This window comes from Mchenga conophoros, linkage group LG18 (assembly GCF_057382185.1).
Source record: "Mchenga conophoros isolate Kocher_MC1m ecotype Shallow Benthic linkage group LG18, M_conophoros_male_GT1.1, whole genome shotgun sequence".
Taxonomy (NCBI): Eukaryota; Metazoa; Chordata; class Actinopteri; order Cichliformes; family Cichlidae; genus Mchenga; species Mchenga conophoros.
This window is the reverse complement of record NC_140543.1, coordinates 33,199,659-33,218,316: the sequence shown is the minus strand read 5'-3', so window position 1 is coordinate 33,218,316 and position 18,658 is coordinate 33,199,659. Positions and strand designations below refer to the sequence as shown.

The following is an 18,658-nucleotide window of genomic DNA, read 5'->3' as shown; positions in this document are numbered from 1 at the left end:
CTGCCGGGGAGGAGTGGAGCAGAAGGCTCAACAGGGCGGCGCTGCGAGGCCGGTAAGAACAGCTGATGGTGTTTATGTACTGATGATGGTCTCCCTCCGCTGTGTTTATAGTGAGACGGGGAGAAGCGGCGAGGAGATCAGCTGGGCTCGTGAGCTGTCAGGCTGTGCGACTGAGTCAGCTGTCGAAACAAACAATTCAATAAATGTGGAAATTGGCAGTACATACCTGCGTGTGCGTGTATTTGTGCCTGGTGTATTCCACAGTGGTCACACCAGATACTGACCAGTTCTGGGTCCCCAGACCCCCAATAGCGCAAAAAACTGCACATTCCAGGGTGGCCTTTTGTTGTGGGCAGTCTGAGGTACACCTGTGCACTACTCATGATGTCAGATCAGCATCCTGATGTGGCACACCTGTGAGGTGGGATGGATTATCTCAATATAGCAGATGTGCCCACTACCACACATTTGGACTGATTTGTGACCACTGTTTGGGAGGGATGGTTATATTGTGTATCTGGAATGAATTTTAGGTCTCTACGTCCATCCCATGGGGAATGGGAGCAGTAACAAAGGTGTTGCGTTTATATTTTGGTTGAGTGTATGATAAAGGAAATTAACAATTGTTTAAAATCCTACAAGAAATCAGCTGGGTTAGAAATGCCAAATGTCAAGAATTTTACTTCACAGTCTTCTCAATTAAATCGCAAGTGCTAAAAATGTATTTTTACTTGAAGCCTTAAAAATAGCCTAAAATAAAATATGACTCTTTTAGAGTCTGCTTGTTCAAAAATAAGAGCATTCTAAAAAAAAAAAAATCCCAAATGCTTTACCATGTGCTTCCTTTTCTTTCCAGGATTACAAGATGTCCTGCCAGAGTTTCTGCGTGGGCGTTTTGTGGAGGCAGCCCTCAGCTACGTGGCATGCAACTCGGAGGGCGAGTTGCTCTGTCGCAACAATGACTGCTGGTGCCGGTGCTCTCCTCGCTTCCCAGAATGCAACTGTCCTTTTGCTGACATCAAGGTCATGGAGGAGAACCTGGAAAAGAGCAAAGAGGCGTGGAACAACTTCAACCAAGAGTTCATGGAATCAGGTATGGGTTCATGTTTCTAAGCAAGCTGTTGAGCTGCAGTTGAGCTATAAAGAGGTTGCGCTGAAGAATGCTTTGGTTTCGTTTCTGAACTGCTTTGGAAGAAAAATGCTTCACTTAACATCTGAATGCGTATAAAAGGTTTGTATGGCGATTCAAAAGCCTGCTGATAACTAATGCAAGATGTATTTTGGCGGTAAGTCTGCGGTGTGGTGTTTTGAGTTTGATTCTCAGATGCTATATGTCTTGTCACTGTTGTCGTTGTGATGAAACCTGTAACACTTATGGGAACAACTTTAACATCCATCGAAAAATATGTTCCACTTGACTTGGATCTTTGAGGTTCAGGTTTTTTTTTCTTCCAGCAGATATGTATGTAACACATTCAACACACAGCTAGTGTGAGCCACTTACAGTCCAGAAGACAATTATCCTTCTATGCATTTAGTAAATCTAAAATAATATTTGAATATTTATAGACCACACCAGTCTGCTTTAGCACACAGTGTTGGAACCACAATCGTACACTGTCCAAAAAAACTAAAACATATTTTTTGTTCATATTTCAGCATAATTAGCATTACACTTGAGAATCAAAAAGACTCACAGTATGTCTATTTAATGCTTGCTTGGAGCTGCAATGAAATAGTTGGATAACCAGCAAGAGTGCAGTGCACTCAGCACTAGCAGCAATTTAATTTCAGAAAGAAGCTTGAAGAAATGTTGTTCAACAAATGAGTTGATACTGAATTGTTCTGCTCTTTAAACCTCTTAGATACAAAACAAATATTCAATGAATTACAAATCCTTAGAGTATTTGTGGTTTTTATGCAGATTCGTTTTCTTTAGTTTTGACATTACTTAGCAACATTTTCCACACAGCTATAATAACACTGAAAATCTTATTTGCTGGCCTTGCATTGAGGTAGGCTGTACAGAAAGGATGAGCTGTGGACAGCTGGACAGGGAGCGTGTTGCACAAGTTTGTTCGGTTCCAGTACCAGATGTAGATGCAGCAGGTGGGGTGGTGATGATTTATTCCTCCAAGCTGGAAGCAGTTTATGCTCAGTAACACTCTGGTTATACAGTGTGTACCTGTGAAGTGTTGCTATGATTATGTTCATAATTAGTCAGTTTGCAAGTTTCTGACAGACCAAAACAATAAGTTGGTACTCGGTTCACAGCTCAGTTAATGCAAACTTCATTAACAGCCTGATATACTCACTAAACACTTAAGTATGTACTTCTTGTTAGTAAGAGTTTGGATCCCCTGTATCTTCTGAATTGCCTTAATTCTTTGTTGTATAGATTCAACAAGGGGGATTTTGGTCAGTTTGGTTCATTGGTCTGAGATCTGGTGACTGTGTGGTCATTTGAGTGGAGCGAACTGACTGAAGTGGCACCATCTGCTCCAAGGTTTAACATGTTGTATGCTCAGAGATGCTCTTCTGATAAGCAGAGATGTTGTTTTCTGGCAACCACTTGATTGTAGAAAGCGGTCATTTGAATGTTTGCCTTTATTTCAGATCAAAGCAGTCTGGCCACTCTACTCTGACCTCTGACATTATCTATCTAAACCTTAAAGTGACTTTGTAGTTTTACTTTTCAGTGACCAAGAATTAGTACCTAACATCATTAGACGAGTGATTTTAATAGTGTGGCTGGTCAGGATATAGTAGGAAAGAATGAAAAGTATGTATACAAGTAATGATACTTTTATTGCAAATACAGCAAAGTATAATTAAAAGTAGGCTGTTCTGTGTAACATCTAGAAAACCGCTGTTCTTTGTAAATAATTAAAAAAGTTAGAAAACATTGCTACATTTTTTAATTATTTCAATTTAGATAGTATTGTGTTAGTAATATTTTTAGCAAGCTAAAGTTAACTAGATTTACATTTATTTGCAGCATTAATTGATCCAAGTAGATCAGCAGAATGCAGGCAGAGACATCATTAAAGTTTGAATGCGCTAGCTTACATTATCCACTCAAATCAGTATTTTGCTAGCAGCAATGCAAGCTAAGGCAAGCAGCATTAGCTTACACTAATGCTAATGCTGTAATGTGGATCCTCAAAGACAGAGCAATGTTCCCGAGCCTTAAATCTAAAGCCAGTGCAGAAGTACCTTAAATTTCAAATTGGTGGCAATGACCAGCGGCGGCGGGGACACTCCTCTGTATACTTAAAGAAGGTGTATTTAAGTTTTTGAGCAATTTTTGATTTATGGCCTCAGTAATCACTTTCCTAATGGGTTTATGGTTGCAGTTTGCTCATACCGTATTTTAACTTTTGATTGCATGAGGATACTTTGGAACCACAGACTATAAGCACTGTCATTACTGAGGTTTACACGATTTATATAGAAAATATGCATCTGGGCACAGGTGAGGAAAGTATGTAGTTATTAAAAAAGTTAAATGTTGTCTCAATCTATGTGCAAATGATAGGCACACAATACATTTGATGTTACTTTGTAGAATTTAGTATTTAAGCCGGTGCTGTATAAACATAATGTAGTACAATCATAGTCCAGATTAAAAATTTGATTTACTGCCAATAAAAGTTTTTGAAACTTGAAAATTTTCAAAAACAACAAACAAAAAATAAAAACACAGAAGCTACAGAATACATGAAAAGCTTGTTCATCACTGCCAAAATTTCTGGCCATAACCATGGTTTCTGACCAATTTACAGGAAAGTGAAGGTTATACTTGAGCATGCTGAGAAACAATGAGAGAGCCTCAATCAGGTTAACAATCTCACTCTTGTTGTTTTCCAGCAAGCCGACCTATTCGTCATAGAAAGCAAGACACAGGTGTGTCATATAATGATGGCAATGATGCAGAATAACTCGGACATCATTTCCTAAACTGGATAAAGCATTGTTTTTTTTTCTCCTTTGCTACATCTCAACACATCACCAGCTCACTTCTTAATGACTTGGAATATGTAGGCAGAATTTAATTGGAGACGGGTTTCTGGCAGTTTTTTTGTGAGCATCTTGAGTTTCCTCACAGAGATTAGCAGATTGTGTGTGTGTGTGCTGACATATAGGTTGAAATTGCTCTTTAAGTGACATTATGTTGCTAAACAGCATTTTTGTGCATTCACTTAGGCTCATTTTGACAGCACCTGACTTTGCAAGGTTTCTTTTACTTCCTTTTGCTGCGTGTTAAGTCTTTATAAAGAGGCGCTGACAAGGAGCACAGACAGGAGGAGGATGTGTAATTGCATGGTTTTTCTTGTTCTGCTGACTTTATGGGTTTTGTCAGGAGCTTAACTTTGTGTTGTTTGTCATAGAATATGAGGCCTTTAGTACATCTGCAGCCCTGTGTGTTTGAGCAATGAGCTAAGAAAATATCCGGAAAGGCTCCCCAGTTTGTAACACACCAACAAAGGGCAGACCAAAGCACAGGCAGGCATAGATTGCTCAGCCACAGGCATGACTGCATTCAGGGGATCATCAAAGTTTTATCTAATTTTAGGGAACACTCACAATCCAATTTCACGTTCACACACTACCAGTCACCTAGCATGAGGCGAGTTGGGATGAAAAATGAATGCAGAAAAAAGAGAGGAGGCTAATCTACATGACAAATATTGTTTGACTTTCAGAGCTTTAAGAGCAGGTGTTAGTATTCATTGTCTCTCCCTCTTTCTCTCTTGCTAGTTTTTCAGCAACTTTTTACTCGAACACGAACACACACACACACACACACACACACACACACACACACACACACACACACACACACACACACACACAAAGTGGATTCTAGCTTCTGGGGTTGTCTAGGAAGTTGGGCTGAATCTCGTCTGCTGGGACAGGCTGATAAATTTATTGTGGCGAGAGGAAAACAACTGGGAGGTTGGTGTGTGTGACAGATTGCTCATGTGTGTGTCAGAGAGACAGAAGGAGGACATAGAAGAGACTACATCACTGTGTGTGCCAAACAAAAGAGGAGAATAATACCCTCGAACCTCAGCCAATTGCAATTTGAAAACCAAAGTCCCAAAGCTAGGTTGATAGCTAGCTACAATCACACACATACACACACGCACGCGCGCGCACACACACACACACACACACACACACACACACACACACACACATACATCACAAGAGCTCTCTGTTCTAAGGCTCTTCTCTCTCTCTGATAGATCTTATGCAAGGTTTTGGGAGGCAAGATGTCCCAGGAAGGTGTGAATAAGTTGGAACATCACACCTTTGGTTTCGTGAAATTGGAAAACACTACCAGCTTTAAGGCTTAGCACCAGATCCTCTAATACCTTGACTTCATGGTGTGTTTATGAAATTGAAGTGACATATTTGTAATACAGTGCTGTAATTTATGTGTCCTCTGTCACAGGCTTAAAAGTTGGTACAGAGTAGTTTTGCCTTGATACAATACTGCTTAGTTCTATTTTCTCAGTGTCTGATTGGCCATCTTTTGTGACAGTACATACACTACTAAACAAACATATATAATCATATTTCCACAAACAGTGACCAGAGGCTTTATTTTCCCCAGCCACATAAGATAAAGGCCTTATAAGCCTCTACTTAAAGCTAAAATGTAATTAGTGGTAGGATTTTAATTTCTCCCTGTTTAATCAGTGTAACTGATCATATGTTGGTCCAGGGTTTTTCTTTGATCTACTCTAATTTGCCCTCTTAAACTCGGGACATTATAGTTTCAAATGTAAAGCCCTCCAGTAGTTTAGTGAGGCATCTCCAGACTGGTACACTCAGATGGGAGTAATGATGACAAAGAAAAATAAATCAGAATGAAGGAACGAGATGCCACCACTGTGCCAGTGTGAACACAGCACAGCACGATTACATTGCTGAAATGATTTAATTAGAAGCTGTTTAAGGCATCTTAGCTGGTAACCCTGACCCTAATGAAAACGTTTTGGGTGTGTTTAAGTTAAAATGATTGCTTTCATTGGTCCCTGGTTGCCAAGATTTCTGACAACAACTTAATAAAAACAATAATTCTACATTCTGATTGCCTTGGGTTGGTGCTTCATTTGCATATTGCAGGGTTAGATTTGGGGTTGTCAGCAGTGATGACAGTTATGAGAGGGTAAAGGAAAGAAAGTTGAATTCTTAAAATTATGCTTCAGATTCTTAACATAGTCAGTGATCTCCAAAATTGTTCAGTCAATAACACCGTAGTTAACAGAAGATCGATATTTTATTATGATATTTGGTGGCCTGTCTCTCTTTTGGGACATTCTGCCCTTCCACAGAATATTGAAGAATATTGCAGCAGCAGGATGGCAACACAAAACAAAGCAAGCACTGATGACAACAGACATGACACTGATACAAAGTCAGATACAAAATTTGATGCCATCAGCCGATCTAATGTGGTGGCATTTCAGTTTGACTCATGGCCTTGTGATTTGATCAGAAAAGGGAAAGAAACTGTATGTTTGTTGTTTTTTATAAATCCCCCAAACCCAAAAGTCAACACTAAGTTTGTGTCATTGTGCCCAACGTTCAGAGCTCTTCTGCTGAGGGAAACCAAAGAGTCACAGATAAAAAGTAGCAACTGATTCCCTGTTTTATATTTCTGGGCAATTTATGTGGGAATGATTCCAAGTAAACTACAATGTATACGTAATATAAGTACAGGGCTGGTCACATTAAGTTAAAATGAAACAAAATGAATCATTCATGTATCCAAGCAGTTTTGAATAGCCTGATACTCCTCCCAGCATTGTTATAAGCAATCAGAAACCCCCCAGTGATCCATGACTTTAGAAGATAATTAACTGAACTGAGCCAACACAGGTGACACAACACTACAGTGACACATGGACTGAAGTGCCAGCCTTAAGAGCCAATTTTATAATGAAATTCTGATAGGGTTTAGAATTAGCATATCATAAGAATGTTCCACTCAACAAACAACCCATTAAGCTGGATCTTTATGGTATTAGCACAGCTGATGTGAGGAATGTGAGTTCTTGGCCCACCATATATGTTGCAGGGAGTTAGGAAACGAATGAGGTCACTCATACATGAAACGTAAGATGGAGCTTCTTGGTAATTAAGATTCAATTCCCTGCTCCAGGGGTGGATAGTAGGTAGTGTAAACTCCCTACTGAGAGAAAGTCAGAGTTTAAAAAAAAAGGAAAAAGTTCAAGTAAGTGTTTCATTTTCTGCTGTGTTCAGTTCAGGTGAGATACTGACACATGACATGCGAATTATTAACCAGAATAATGTTCAGGTGAATGGCCCCATACTTTAAATACTTTACAATCATTCTATTTTAAAAAAGGAAACCATTAAATTCAAAGTCCAGTTCTTTTGATTCTGCTAAGCATACACCAACTACAACATTTCGGCAACACAAGAATTTCCAACTGCATATGGAGGTGAAGGCAACTCTTTCATGCACATTGTGCTCGCACTCTAAACATTGACTTTTTCACCTGTTAGTCTGACATTGCACTCCAAATGACTTCCTCACAAGAGACAAACACTGAGAGCAATTTAGAGGTAAAAGCAGTCTTCAAAGCCTAATAAAATGTGCAGAATATCTGTTCTCATGTGCTGAGTGGCTCAGGAGGTAGAGCAGGTCATTAATCAGAAGGTTGGTGGTTTGATTCCTGGCGACTTCAGTCTATGTGCTAAGGATACATTAGCGCTGAGTATCTTTCTCTTTCCTTGAGAAAGAACGCATCATTAATTCTGAATGTGTTCATGTGAGTGTGAATGCTAACGAGAAAGCACTTAGAATGTGGCCCGCATAGCTTTGTGGGAATGAGACAGTTTGTATAAAGCGATTTGAGAGCTTAAGTAGAAACGCATCATATAAGAACCACTCCAAGAACCACTCCATTTACTAATTAAAATGAGGCATATAGTATATGGACAAAATGGATATCTACACATTGAAGAGACTGTATGCCGTGAATCTCCTGCACATAGCTTTGAAGCTGAAGTTAATGTTAGAGTAGCTGGTAACTTTCATACAAATTGCAGCTCAACACACGGTGACTTGTGTGGGCACTTTGCTCCCGAGTTGATGTGGTTCCTAAACACTTCCACTTAATACCACTTACAGTTTATCATGGAACATCTAGGAGAGAAGTAATTTCCTAAAGTGACCTGACCTGCAGTGGTGGCATCCTGTTACAATACCACAACTGAATTGCATGAGTTCTTTACAATGTGTACAACATGATCTGGCTGACGACAACAACAAAAGTGACAAAGCACCTAAAAGCTCTTATATAAAAAACAACTAAATACCAGGTTTGGGAGCATTAGCTACATCTCAGTATGACATCATTTGAAATGTTAAGCAGACATAAGAGACAGCAAAGAGCGTTACCGCTGTGCTGGTACAGAATTTTCTTTTGTAGGGGCGGCATTGGCAATGTGTTTAATAATGGTTAAAGTTTTAGGATGAGGGTTACATTTTTCATCAGAAACAAAGAGAATACAAACTGATGGTCATTGTGGTGCAGTAGTATGGATGAACAGTGGACACAAACAAACACCAACATGAAAGAAAGACAAGAAACCAAAACAAAGCTTCAGCATGAGAGTCACTGACAAGACTCCATTTACAGCACAAGATGAGTAATTTATATGTTTCTTAGTGGCTGGTAAACCATTTGCTACACTTGATTCAGCATTGAAACAATATGCAGAGACAAGTTTCAATATATGGCTGGAAGAAGACAACAAAACAGACTAAACTGCAACCAAGAGTGTTTCAGACAACATTCAGCAGAGTTCAGTAGGGAGGGGTCATTGTTAGGAACTGAACACCGCACAGCAGAATGGAATCCCAGCGGTGATAGGAATTAGGCCAGGATCCTGTGGAGTCTAGGAGAGGTGGAGATTGAAGGAGCTTGACAGCATGGGAAAGTGGAAGGGATATAAAAGTTAGATTAGCCACCTAACATCTGGGAAGCAGACAGATGTGTGACTACTGATCTTTCTTATTGAACTTTGGCATAAGCTTCATTTTAGTCATTAACACGCTACACTGTTTGAATGAATTTCCTACCAAAAATCAAGATTCTAAACTTAAACATACGCACTGAAATCGTACTTGGTTTAATAGTGACACATTTTGACTCATTATTGAAAATTGGAGTCAGGAACACTGTAAGCCCAGAATATGTAGCAAAGATGTAAAAGCTTAGCTTAAAGGCATCCACATAAAATGGTGTACAAGAGAATGACAAGGACCGTGTCTCTTCCGATAAGAGGAAATACAGCACTGCAGCCCATTGAAAAGACAAGAGCCTCAGCAAACACAGGAGAGGCTTCAGCAGCTAACAGAGACTCTATACGTCATCACTTAACCAGCATTATGAGTCTTATCAAGTAGTAGCACATTGCTTTTTATTTTATTTACTCATTTTAATTTTAATTGTACTGTTTGATGTTGCCATGGACAATTCATGAAACAAAGGTGCTGTACTGATGTTGGTGTGTACTTGTCTGCAGGTTGTCTATATTTCTTGTGGAATATGATGAAGGCTTATCAGATTAAACTGTGATGGCAGATGTTACATAAAAGCTGCTACCATTATAGTTTATATCTTATTTATATTTACTCCTCAGTAACAGGCTCATTACCGAACTTCAAACCTCTTTCCATATTGCAGTATGCTTTTCTTTCTCCAAGCAGTACAACCTCTGAGAGCTGTTGGCATGGCTGCAGACTATTATCCTGTCTTTGTTTAGCATAAGTGGTGCGTATAAGCTGCATGTAGCATGTTTCTTTTAATTAGTTGACTAATAATGAAGCACTCCATATCGAGAATAGGAAGAAGAAAGACAGAAAACCTTTTATACACAGGTTACCATTGTGAGGACATACTGTACCTGCTGCATCACAACACCAGTCACAATGATAATTGGATATGCTGAGTGAAGTTGGTAGTAACCATTAAGTAGGCTAGAAATACTGAGGGGAAAAGTATGACACTGACTAGATAGTTCTTTACCAAAGAAAAGGTTTGTTTCTTTTTAGTATGTTTGAGTCATACACACACATCAAACACAGTCTGGCTGTCCACGTGGCAGGATGCAGGTACACTGCAGAGTGAGGCTTCGCTAAAAGGAAACCTTCTCTGCTTAAGCATACATAAGCAGAGAAACAGTGTGTGTGATTCAAAGCTCATCAACAAGGGACACCTTTAACTTCTGGCAGAAGCACAACAGCATCTACTTGGAGTCATTAACTCGTTTAAATGCTCTGCATGGTAACACAGAGCAGCAGCAAAGGAATATGAAGTCATTTTCAGAGAACAGATGCTTCCTGTGGTGCAAACACTATTTCTCTTCAAGGCCAGATTCCAAATGGAGTCTAGCTTTAAATGTGGTCAAATAGAACAACAGCGCACTCACAAATACCAGTTTACTGCAGTTCTTTCATTCACTGGCTGATGGAGTTCACAAAAAAGCGAAGCTAGAGAAGGGTTGATGGGTGGGTCAGCAAAATGTGTAATTTTGAAAATTTTACTTGAAAATGGGTATAATGGATGAAAACTAAACCGCAGTTTTCAACATTTTACTCAGTGGTTATCAGAATTTAGAAGCAATTGCAGATCTAAATATCCCTTTATTTTATGAGCTTGTAGTGAGAACTGCAGTGGTTTTTGCATTTGCTCAGTAATTTGCCATCAAACCTTGCAGGAAATTGAAAGCAGCACGGAAAACTGTCAGGCAACACAGAGAACTGATGTGGACTTTAAAAAACATATATTTGGTAGTTCACCCACTAGCACCTTGCACATTGGAGGTTTTCATATGTGAATAAAAGCGCTGTGAGCTCTACACATACAAAATAGGATAGGAGGATGTTAGTGAAGTTCATGTAAAAGTTCATGTAAAAGATTCTAGTGTCAAGTGACTTTTTTTGGATTTTACACAAAGGATCTTAAAGTTATTCCATTTCTGGGTCATTATGAGATCAGCAACAGTGGCAAAAGTTTCAGGCATTCTTCTTTTTTACCCAAGTAAAAAGTGAAAAACTACAGGCTTACTCAAAGTCAGAAAGAATATTTTTACCAGCTATTACTGTGCAACACTAGCTGATCTTTATGCCATATTAACAAAATATTAGTACATGGGAATAGAGACTTTATTTTGACTTTGCTTCCTAACCAAAACAGAAAAAATCAACAGTTAAAGTGAGATTTGGCAGGTGGGGCACCCCAAGATTGGTTATAGTGGGTCAGTGTGGTTAAAAAATCACAACTCACAATCATTTCTTTGTGATCAGCTGACCTGTGCTGCTGCTGCCTTGAGCTGTACTGCTCTTTATGGATTTACACAACTGAATTCAACAAGATGTAACCCAATATCTCACAACCCATCTTGGCTAATTTTCCCTACACTCGAGTGTACTGTTTATATTGTCTTTACAACACAGTATGCCACCCATCAACCTTGAAGTAACATGAAGTTAGTAGAAGTCAGTTTGTTTTGAATGATGTTTCACAATATGAAAAAAACACGACTTCACTAACACAATACACAATGTTGGATATGAAAACGAGACCATTATACATCAGCTTTAAATTTACAGTTGGTCAAATGTCAGTCTGCACCTTTAAATATAGCCTCTCCTCTTCCTCTGCTCCCTCATTTTAGGCTCAAATCAGTTTGATATTTGTCTGAAGGCGCAAGTTAAAATGTGTTAAACCTAAAGTAACGTGCCTGTTTTGAAAATTTAAGGATTAGAAAGTTGTCAGAAAAAATAAATACCCATTTAATATAGAGATACCTGAAAATACTACTTAAGTAAACTAAAGAAGTGTTTGTGCTTTGTTGCTTCTCACCTCTGGAAATCAGTAAAATGTACTTTAACTGGCCTGAAAATGTATCTAAAAACCACTAAACTTAGCATCTTTCCCCTTTGCTGTAGTGCAAGTAAGCAAGCCCTATTTAATCATCATCGTCTTGTTACAACAGGCAGACATTTATTACTGATTAATCTATAAATCCTGATTATGAAAGTGTATCTCTTTTTTTCTGTCTGTACACTTGTAATCCTCCTTTCAACTTCTTCGTTCTGCTTCATATCGCTCCTCTTGTAATTTTGTAGCGCAGGACAGATTGCCTAATTGTCTCTCTTCCTCCATCATGTTAATGAAAAAGAATCCCTGCAAGCTAACAGGAATCTGTCTGATCATTTGTACCACCTACAAATAATCCTGGCATGGATTCCACTCAGTGCTATCAGGACCCCACTGCTTTGAATCTCTGCCCATTTCCACCTTTATTGCTGTCATAAAGCATGCTGTGTCAAGGTGTAGATGTAGGTGATTTGTTCAAGCAAAAAAACAAGTAGGGTTCTTTTTTTCTTTTGTAGATGGATAGAAGGATGTAATCTGAAGATTTGGCAGCATTTACCCTCCTAATTTAATCTTCCTCATTTATTTCACAGGAGGAAATGTTTGGCAGAGGTAGTCTTTGCCTGTGCTACTAGTACTTTTTTCTTTTGTTTGTTTCTCTATTTCCCTCTACCTGTGCATCTCTGCATCTTCCTTGTGTACTGCAGGAATATCTATCTATCTATACACTACTGGTCAAAAGCTTTAGAATACCTCAATTGCTCCAGTTTTTTTTTATTGAAAATTATGCAGTTTAATGTCTCATTGCACTCTGAAATGATAATAGAAATAAAATATTTTTCAGAAAGTTCCTTCCATTTCTGTTGCAGAAGTTCCCATAAATGTGTGGCACTTGTAGCTTGCTTCTCTTTCACTCTTCTGTCCAGTTCATCCAGCTGGATGGGGTTTAAGTCTGGAAACCATCTTGGGTTTTTTTCCTGAGGTAGTTCTGGCATAGCTTGGACTTATGTTCTGAGTCATTATCTTGCTGTAGGATGAACCCCTGACCAACTAGGCACATACCAGAGGTTATTCCATGGTGCTGCAGAATGCTGTGGTAGCTGTTTTGGATCAAGGTGCCTCACTCTGTACAAGTCACCGACACCTGGACCATCACACTTCCTCTTCCATGTTTCACACTTGATGCCAGACACTATGGAACCATCCTTTCGCCTACTCGAGATCCTGCGTGATGAACTGAAGATTTCAAATTTTGATTCATCAGTCCATAATACCTTCTCCTAGTTTTCAGTAGTCCAATAGCAGTGTTTCATGGCCCAGGCAAGCCTCTTTGTCTTTTTGTGATGCCTTAGCAAGGGTTTTCTTGCTGCGACTCGAGCTCGAAGTCTTCTCTTGACTGTTAAAAACTAAGACTTGCTACACGTTGGGTGAGTGCCGAATGTTTGCTTATGTGTATATGGGGGTGGGAATGCACGTTTGTGTCTGCGTTCGCATGTTTGTCTGTGTCTATATGTCAGGTTGGGTCTCAGACTCCACCTCTCTGGGAACACCTCAGGCTCTCCAAGGTATGAAGGCCTATCTCCCCTCACCACACTCCCTGCTGGTGGCTGATGCCCTCAGAATTTGGTGCGCTGGTGGTTCTTGGTGTCAGGGGCTGGGAGCTCATGTATGTACCGGCTCACTCCTGGTGGCCGCTTGGCGGGGCCTGGTGCCTGTGGCCCAGCTGGGCCCCTTCTCGGGGGTGGGGCGCCCTCAGGCCCCTGGGCCTGGGGCTCGGTCCTCTCTGGCACAGCTGGCTGCTGGCAGAGCCCGCGGGCACGTCACTGCAACCCCCTCCGGCCTCTGCTCCATGGCTGCTGGGTGACTGCTCACCTGAGGCTCTCCTCAGCTCTTCCCAGGAGGGTGGCATGGTCCCCCCCCCCCTTTGGTGGTCCTCCTTGGGTCCTTGTACTCTGGGGCCTCTGGATGTCTGGGGCCTGGATCTCCTCCATACCTGCTTCATGCCCTGGGGGACGGGGCTATGGCTCCCCACACTCCCTAGCACAGTGGTTCCCAAACTTTTTTTGCTGGGCCCCCCTTTGTTTTACAAAAAAAATGTTCGCGCGTGCGTGTGCACACCCATATTTTGCTCCATTGCGATTTATTTCACACCTCAAACATTTAGCAAACAATTAAGCAAATACAAGAAATCTGCAATAAATTACAGGTAGTAAGAAAATAAACTACTAACTTTTTTACGCTACATCCGCACCTACACGGGTATTTTTGAAAACGCAGCTGTTTCGTCCACACATAAACGGCATTTCGAATCACCGAAAACTGAGATTTTCTAAAACTCCTTTTTTGCGTTTACGTGTGGACGAGGAATACAGAGTTCGTCACGCAACGTCAAAGGTATGTGCCTTTTTTCACGTCACGCTGTGCACCACGTTATTGTTTACATGAGATGAATAGCACAATGGCAGATTGAGACAAAATACTGTTAATCTGACTGTCTGCAGGTTTTACATGCTTACATACACACATACAGTTACTGTCCCTCCATTTACAAAGGCAGAGGCGTCACGGTGTGATAATTTTACGTGTCGTTGTTTTTTTTCCTGTGTAATAATATTCAACATTGCTGTCAATACATTTTTCAGAAAATGCCTCTCTGTGCAAAATGGGTTTAAAAACATAAACAACTGTGGGATACTGTTTGTCTGGGATTTGAACCGAGGGAACAAATCGTGGCAGGATCAGCCTGATGTTATTTGTATCCCACTGTAACTTTACTGTATAAAGAGCAAACATCTCCAAAATGTCAGGAGTAGTTAGTCATTACAAGAAGTGTTTGTGAACTAAAAATCACGAATGTGGGATACTGTTTGTCTGTGATTTAAACAGCCCAGCACTGCTCCCGACGAAGGGAAAACCAATTCTACAAGGAGACCTACCTCGGCACTTGTGCAGGTGAAACCAAAGGGAAGATATGCTTCACCATATTTTCTAGTCTTTGGCTTAGAATGAAGTTGGTTTGGAAACATATTCAGAGATTCTTCATCTCCTGCTTTGCGTTTCTGTAGGCGCCCCGTGCTGGCAGTGTCCAAGCGTTTTGTTTTTTTTCCCCCCTTTTCATCCCATGCCCCCCCTGCCATGGCTCTGAGCCCCACACTTTGGGAAGGTCTGCCCTAGCAGATTGTTACATGGAGAAACCTTTTGAATACAAGTGCGCTGTTCCACACAGGTGTGCACAGACACAAACTACCTTTCTTGGCTGCTACCTCAAAGCACATTGTGCGCTGTCGTCTTGCGTGCTGCACAATAACATTTAATATTTAGTATCTACTGTTAGCTAGTTTATTGTGATGTTTTGTATTTGTTATGTTTGTTATGTTGCTCTTTTTTGTTGTCTCGACAAGTGATCCAGGTGTTTTTTTTTTGTTTTTTTTTGTTTGTTTGCTTTTTTTTTCTCTTCCCCCCTTTCTCACCATCTCTTCTCCCCTCTATTTTATCTTTCTCTCCCTCTCTTTCTTTCATTCTTTCTTTCTCCCTGTCCTATCCCCCAGTCATGTCTGTCCCGTCTGTAACGACTGAAAAAAACAAACAAACAAAAACACAACAACTAAGACTTGCTTGCTACGAAAACTGTGCTTTCAGCTGCTGTCCTGTGAGCCGCCTAAAACGCAAGCTGTTAACTCTCAGAAACTTGTCCTCTGATTCAGTTGTGGCTTCGGGTCGCTTCCTGTCAGAGTTTTCCCATTTTCAGAGTGTCTTTCGATGGTGAAGGAAACTGTACTCACTGACACCTTGACTTTCTTTGCAAATTCTCTGTAGGAAAGACCTAAGTCTTTAAGCGTTATGATGATCTGTCTCTCTTCCATTGTTAATTTACTTTTTCTCGCCATTTTTGTAGCAACTCACTACTTTCTGCAGTATAATACCGTTCATCTGATGCTCACGAGGGCATAGTAGCACAGTGTGTTCCTGCTATTATGCAGACAGAGGGGGTTTTAAGAAATCCAGAAAGGTGGAACACCTGTAGGAATTAGTAGCACCAGCTTTCAAGGCTTGATCAACCTCCACTGCTACAGAACAGCCCATTGTATGGTCCCTGAAAAGGGCCTTTTTGCATAATTCTGAAACGTACATTATTTTACTTTCTTTTTTTTAACCTCTGGCAGTTCACCACTTACCTTTGTACCATTTCAAGCTATTCAATGAAGTTGAAGGACTGGAACTGCAATAAATAACTGGAAAAATTGGGGTGTTCTAAAACTTTTGATCAGTAGTGTATATATTTTTTCATTGTGCGCTACAGTATATGTTTTGTGAAAGCAAGGAAAAGCAAGCACGGCATTGTTACCATGTTCACATACGACACAAAGCATGAGACCCTTTGCATTAGTGCGTTGTTCAGAAAGGCACCAATATAAAATATGTAGTTTCATAGTTCAGAAATATCCCATTTGAAAAAACTATTAAAAAAATGCACCAATGATCATGTACATATTTATAGACATTCTGTATCCATTGCTTTCTATTATTACCCAATTGTCTTGGGAAAAACATGGAAAAACATGGAGATGAGAAAAAATAGTTTAACTTTTAGGACCACATGCTTTCATGACTAACTTCTCCTGTCTGTATTAACTTTCCTTTAAAAATGAAACACCTAGTGAGAGTGAGAAAATGCTTGCTTTTTAGTGCCTCAAATTCTCAGAAAGGCTTGCTCCAAAAGGTTCAATATAACCAACAGTCAGGGAAATGCGAGAATTTTTTTTTTTTTTTTTTTTTTTTTTTAAATGACATCAGAAACAGCAGTATGCGACATTACGTGATGGCAGAGTTCATCCTTTGTCATTTTTTTTTTTTTTTAATAAATAGGACAGGGGGAATGAATGAGAGAAAGAGGGGGAGAGAAAGAAAGAAAACCAAAGGGGAGAAGAGACGGTGAGAAGGGGGGGGAAGAGAGAGAAAAAAAAAAAAAGAACTCCTGGGTCACCTGTATGGAGAAAAAAAAACAAAAAAAACAAAAAAAACAAACAGAGGAGACAGCAAACAACAAAGAGCAACATAATAATAGAGAAAACAAAGCACCATCACAATAAACTAGCTAGTCATAGATATCAATATTTACTAAATAATAAACGATATTGTGCAGCACGCAAGATAGACAGCGCACAGTGTGCTTTGAGGCAGCAGCCAAGAAAGCTTTAGTCCGCGTCTGTGAATACCCATGTGTGCATACCTGTGTGGATCAGCATGCTTGCATTCCAAAGGTTTCTCCATGTAATGATCTGCTAGGGAGTGTGGGGGGGCCACAGCCCCGTCCTCCAGGGTGTGAAGCGGGTATGGAGGAGATCAAAACTCCAGACATCCAGAGGCCCCCAGAACACAAGAGACCATGGAAGACCAACAGAGGGGCAGCCGCGCCACTGTTCCAGTAAGAGCTGAGGAGAGTCCCAGATGAGGGCTCGCCCAGCAGCCGCGGAGCAGAAGTCAGGGGGAGTTGCAGTGACGCGCCCGTGAGCTCCGCCGGCCCCCAGCTGTGCCTGAGTGACCGAGCCCCAGGCCGAGAGGCCGGGGGCACCCCACCTCCAAAGGGGCCCGAGCGAGCCCCAGGCCCCAGGCCCCGACAAGCGGCCGCCTAGGAGTGAGCCGGTGTGTACCCGGACGCCCACCCCCAGACACAAAGAACCACCAACACACCGACACCTGAGGGAGTCCGCCACCGGCAGGGGAAGTGGTGGTGGGTGGAGATAGGCCTCCAAACCTTGGAGGGCCTGAGGTGTCCCCAGAGAGGTGGCGTCTGACACCCAACCTGACATATAGACACAGACATACAGGCACACACAGACACAAACATCCATTCCCACCCTCATGCTCTCATATGCACTCACTCCACACTCAACCAACGTGGAGACAGACATAAAGAGACGCTGTACACACAATCACACTCCCCAAGCGTACTCTACAAACCGGGTCTAGGTACCCTTGCCCCTGGAGGGGGGAATTGCACCCAGACCCAGGTGGTGTTACCCTTTTCCCTGCGGTGGGGAGAGGCAGACCACCCCGACTTCGCAGCAGCAGGGAGGCCCCACACCCCAGACCGCAGTCGGACGGCCAACTCCTCCTACTAGCCCTCCCGCTCCAGCAGGCCGCAGAGAATGGGGGTGGGAGAAGACTCCAAACCTCCCTCCACCCGCTCATTGTAGTGTTGATGCATATGTGTTCTAAGGTGCAATTAAAACCCAGGAGGGCATGGAGCTACCTGCCAAGGAGCAGCAGGTAAGCGCATAGTCCCTCCTGCTAGCCCTCAATGACTAAGTGTATTTAAAATTGAGAGGTGGGCAACGACGTCAGGGGTGAGGTATACACCCTGATGGTGATTTGGACTCCGTGATTGTGCCCACCCCCAAGATCCTATATGTATGTGTAATGAGAGTGTGAATAATGTGAATGTCTAAGTTGTGGGATAAAATTGAGGCAGAGGCAGCCAGAAGGGGACCGGGGGGGGGGGGGGGGGGGGTAGCCTCCTCTGCACCCTGGTGACATACCCCCACTCCAAGGCCCTGCATGTGTGGGTGGTTGTGGAGGAGCGGGAAGAGGGGGGCAGCTGGAGATGGGGAGGGAAGGAAGGGAGGGGCAGGTAACCCCTCCCTGGGGCCAGCTCCCCCGCTGACCCCAGTAGGCACTCCCACCCTCCGCGACCCGCCAGGGAAGGGGGGCCCAGGCCCATCAGACCG

At 41.7% G+C, this 18,658-nt stretch overlaps 1 protein-coding gene across 1 annotated transcript in view; it reads left to right on the top strand.

Moving 5' to 3' along the window:
* brinp2 (bone morphogenetic protein/retinoic acid inducible neural-specific 2) overlaps positions 1–18,658 on the top strand; it is a 292,354-nt gene that overhangs the window by 201,518 nt on the left and 72,178 nt on the right. Inside the window, exon 6 of the mRNA XM_085256067.1 lies at positions 857–1,093. Within this exon, the coding sequence (XP_085112193.1) occupies positions 857–1,093 (237 nt within the window). The remainder of the gene's footprint in view (positions 1–856; positions 1,094–18,658) is intronic.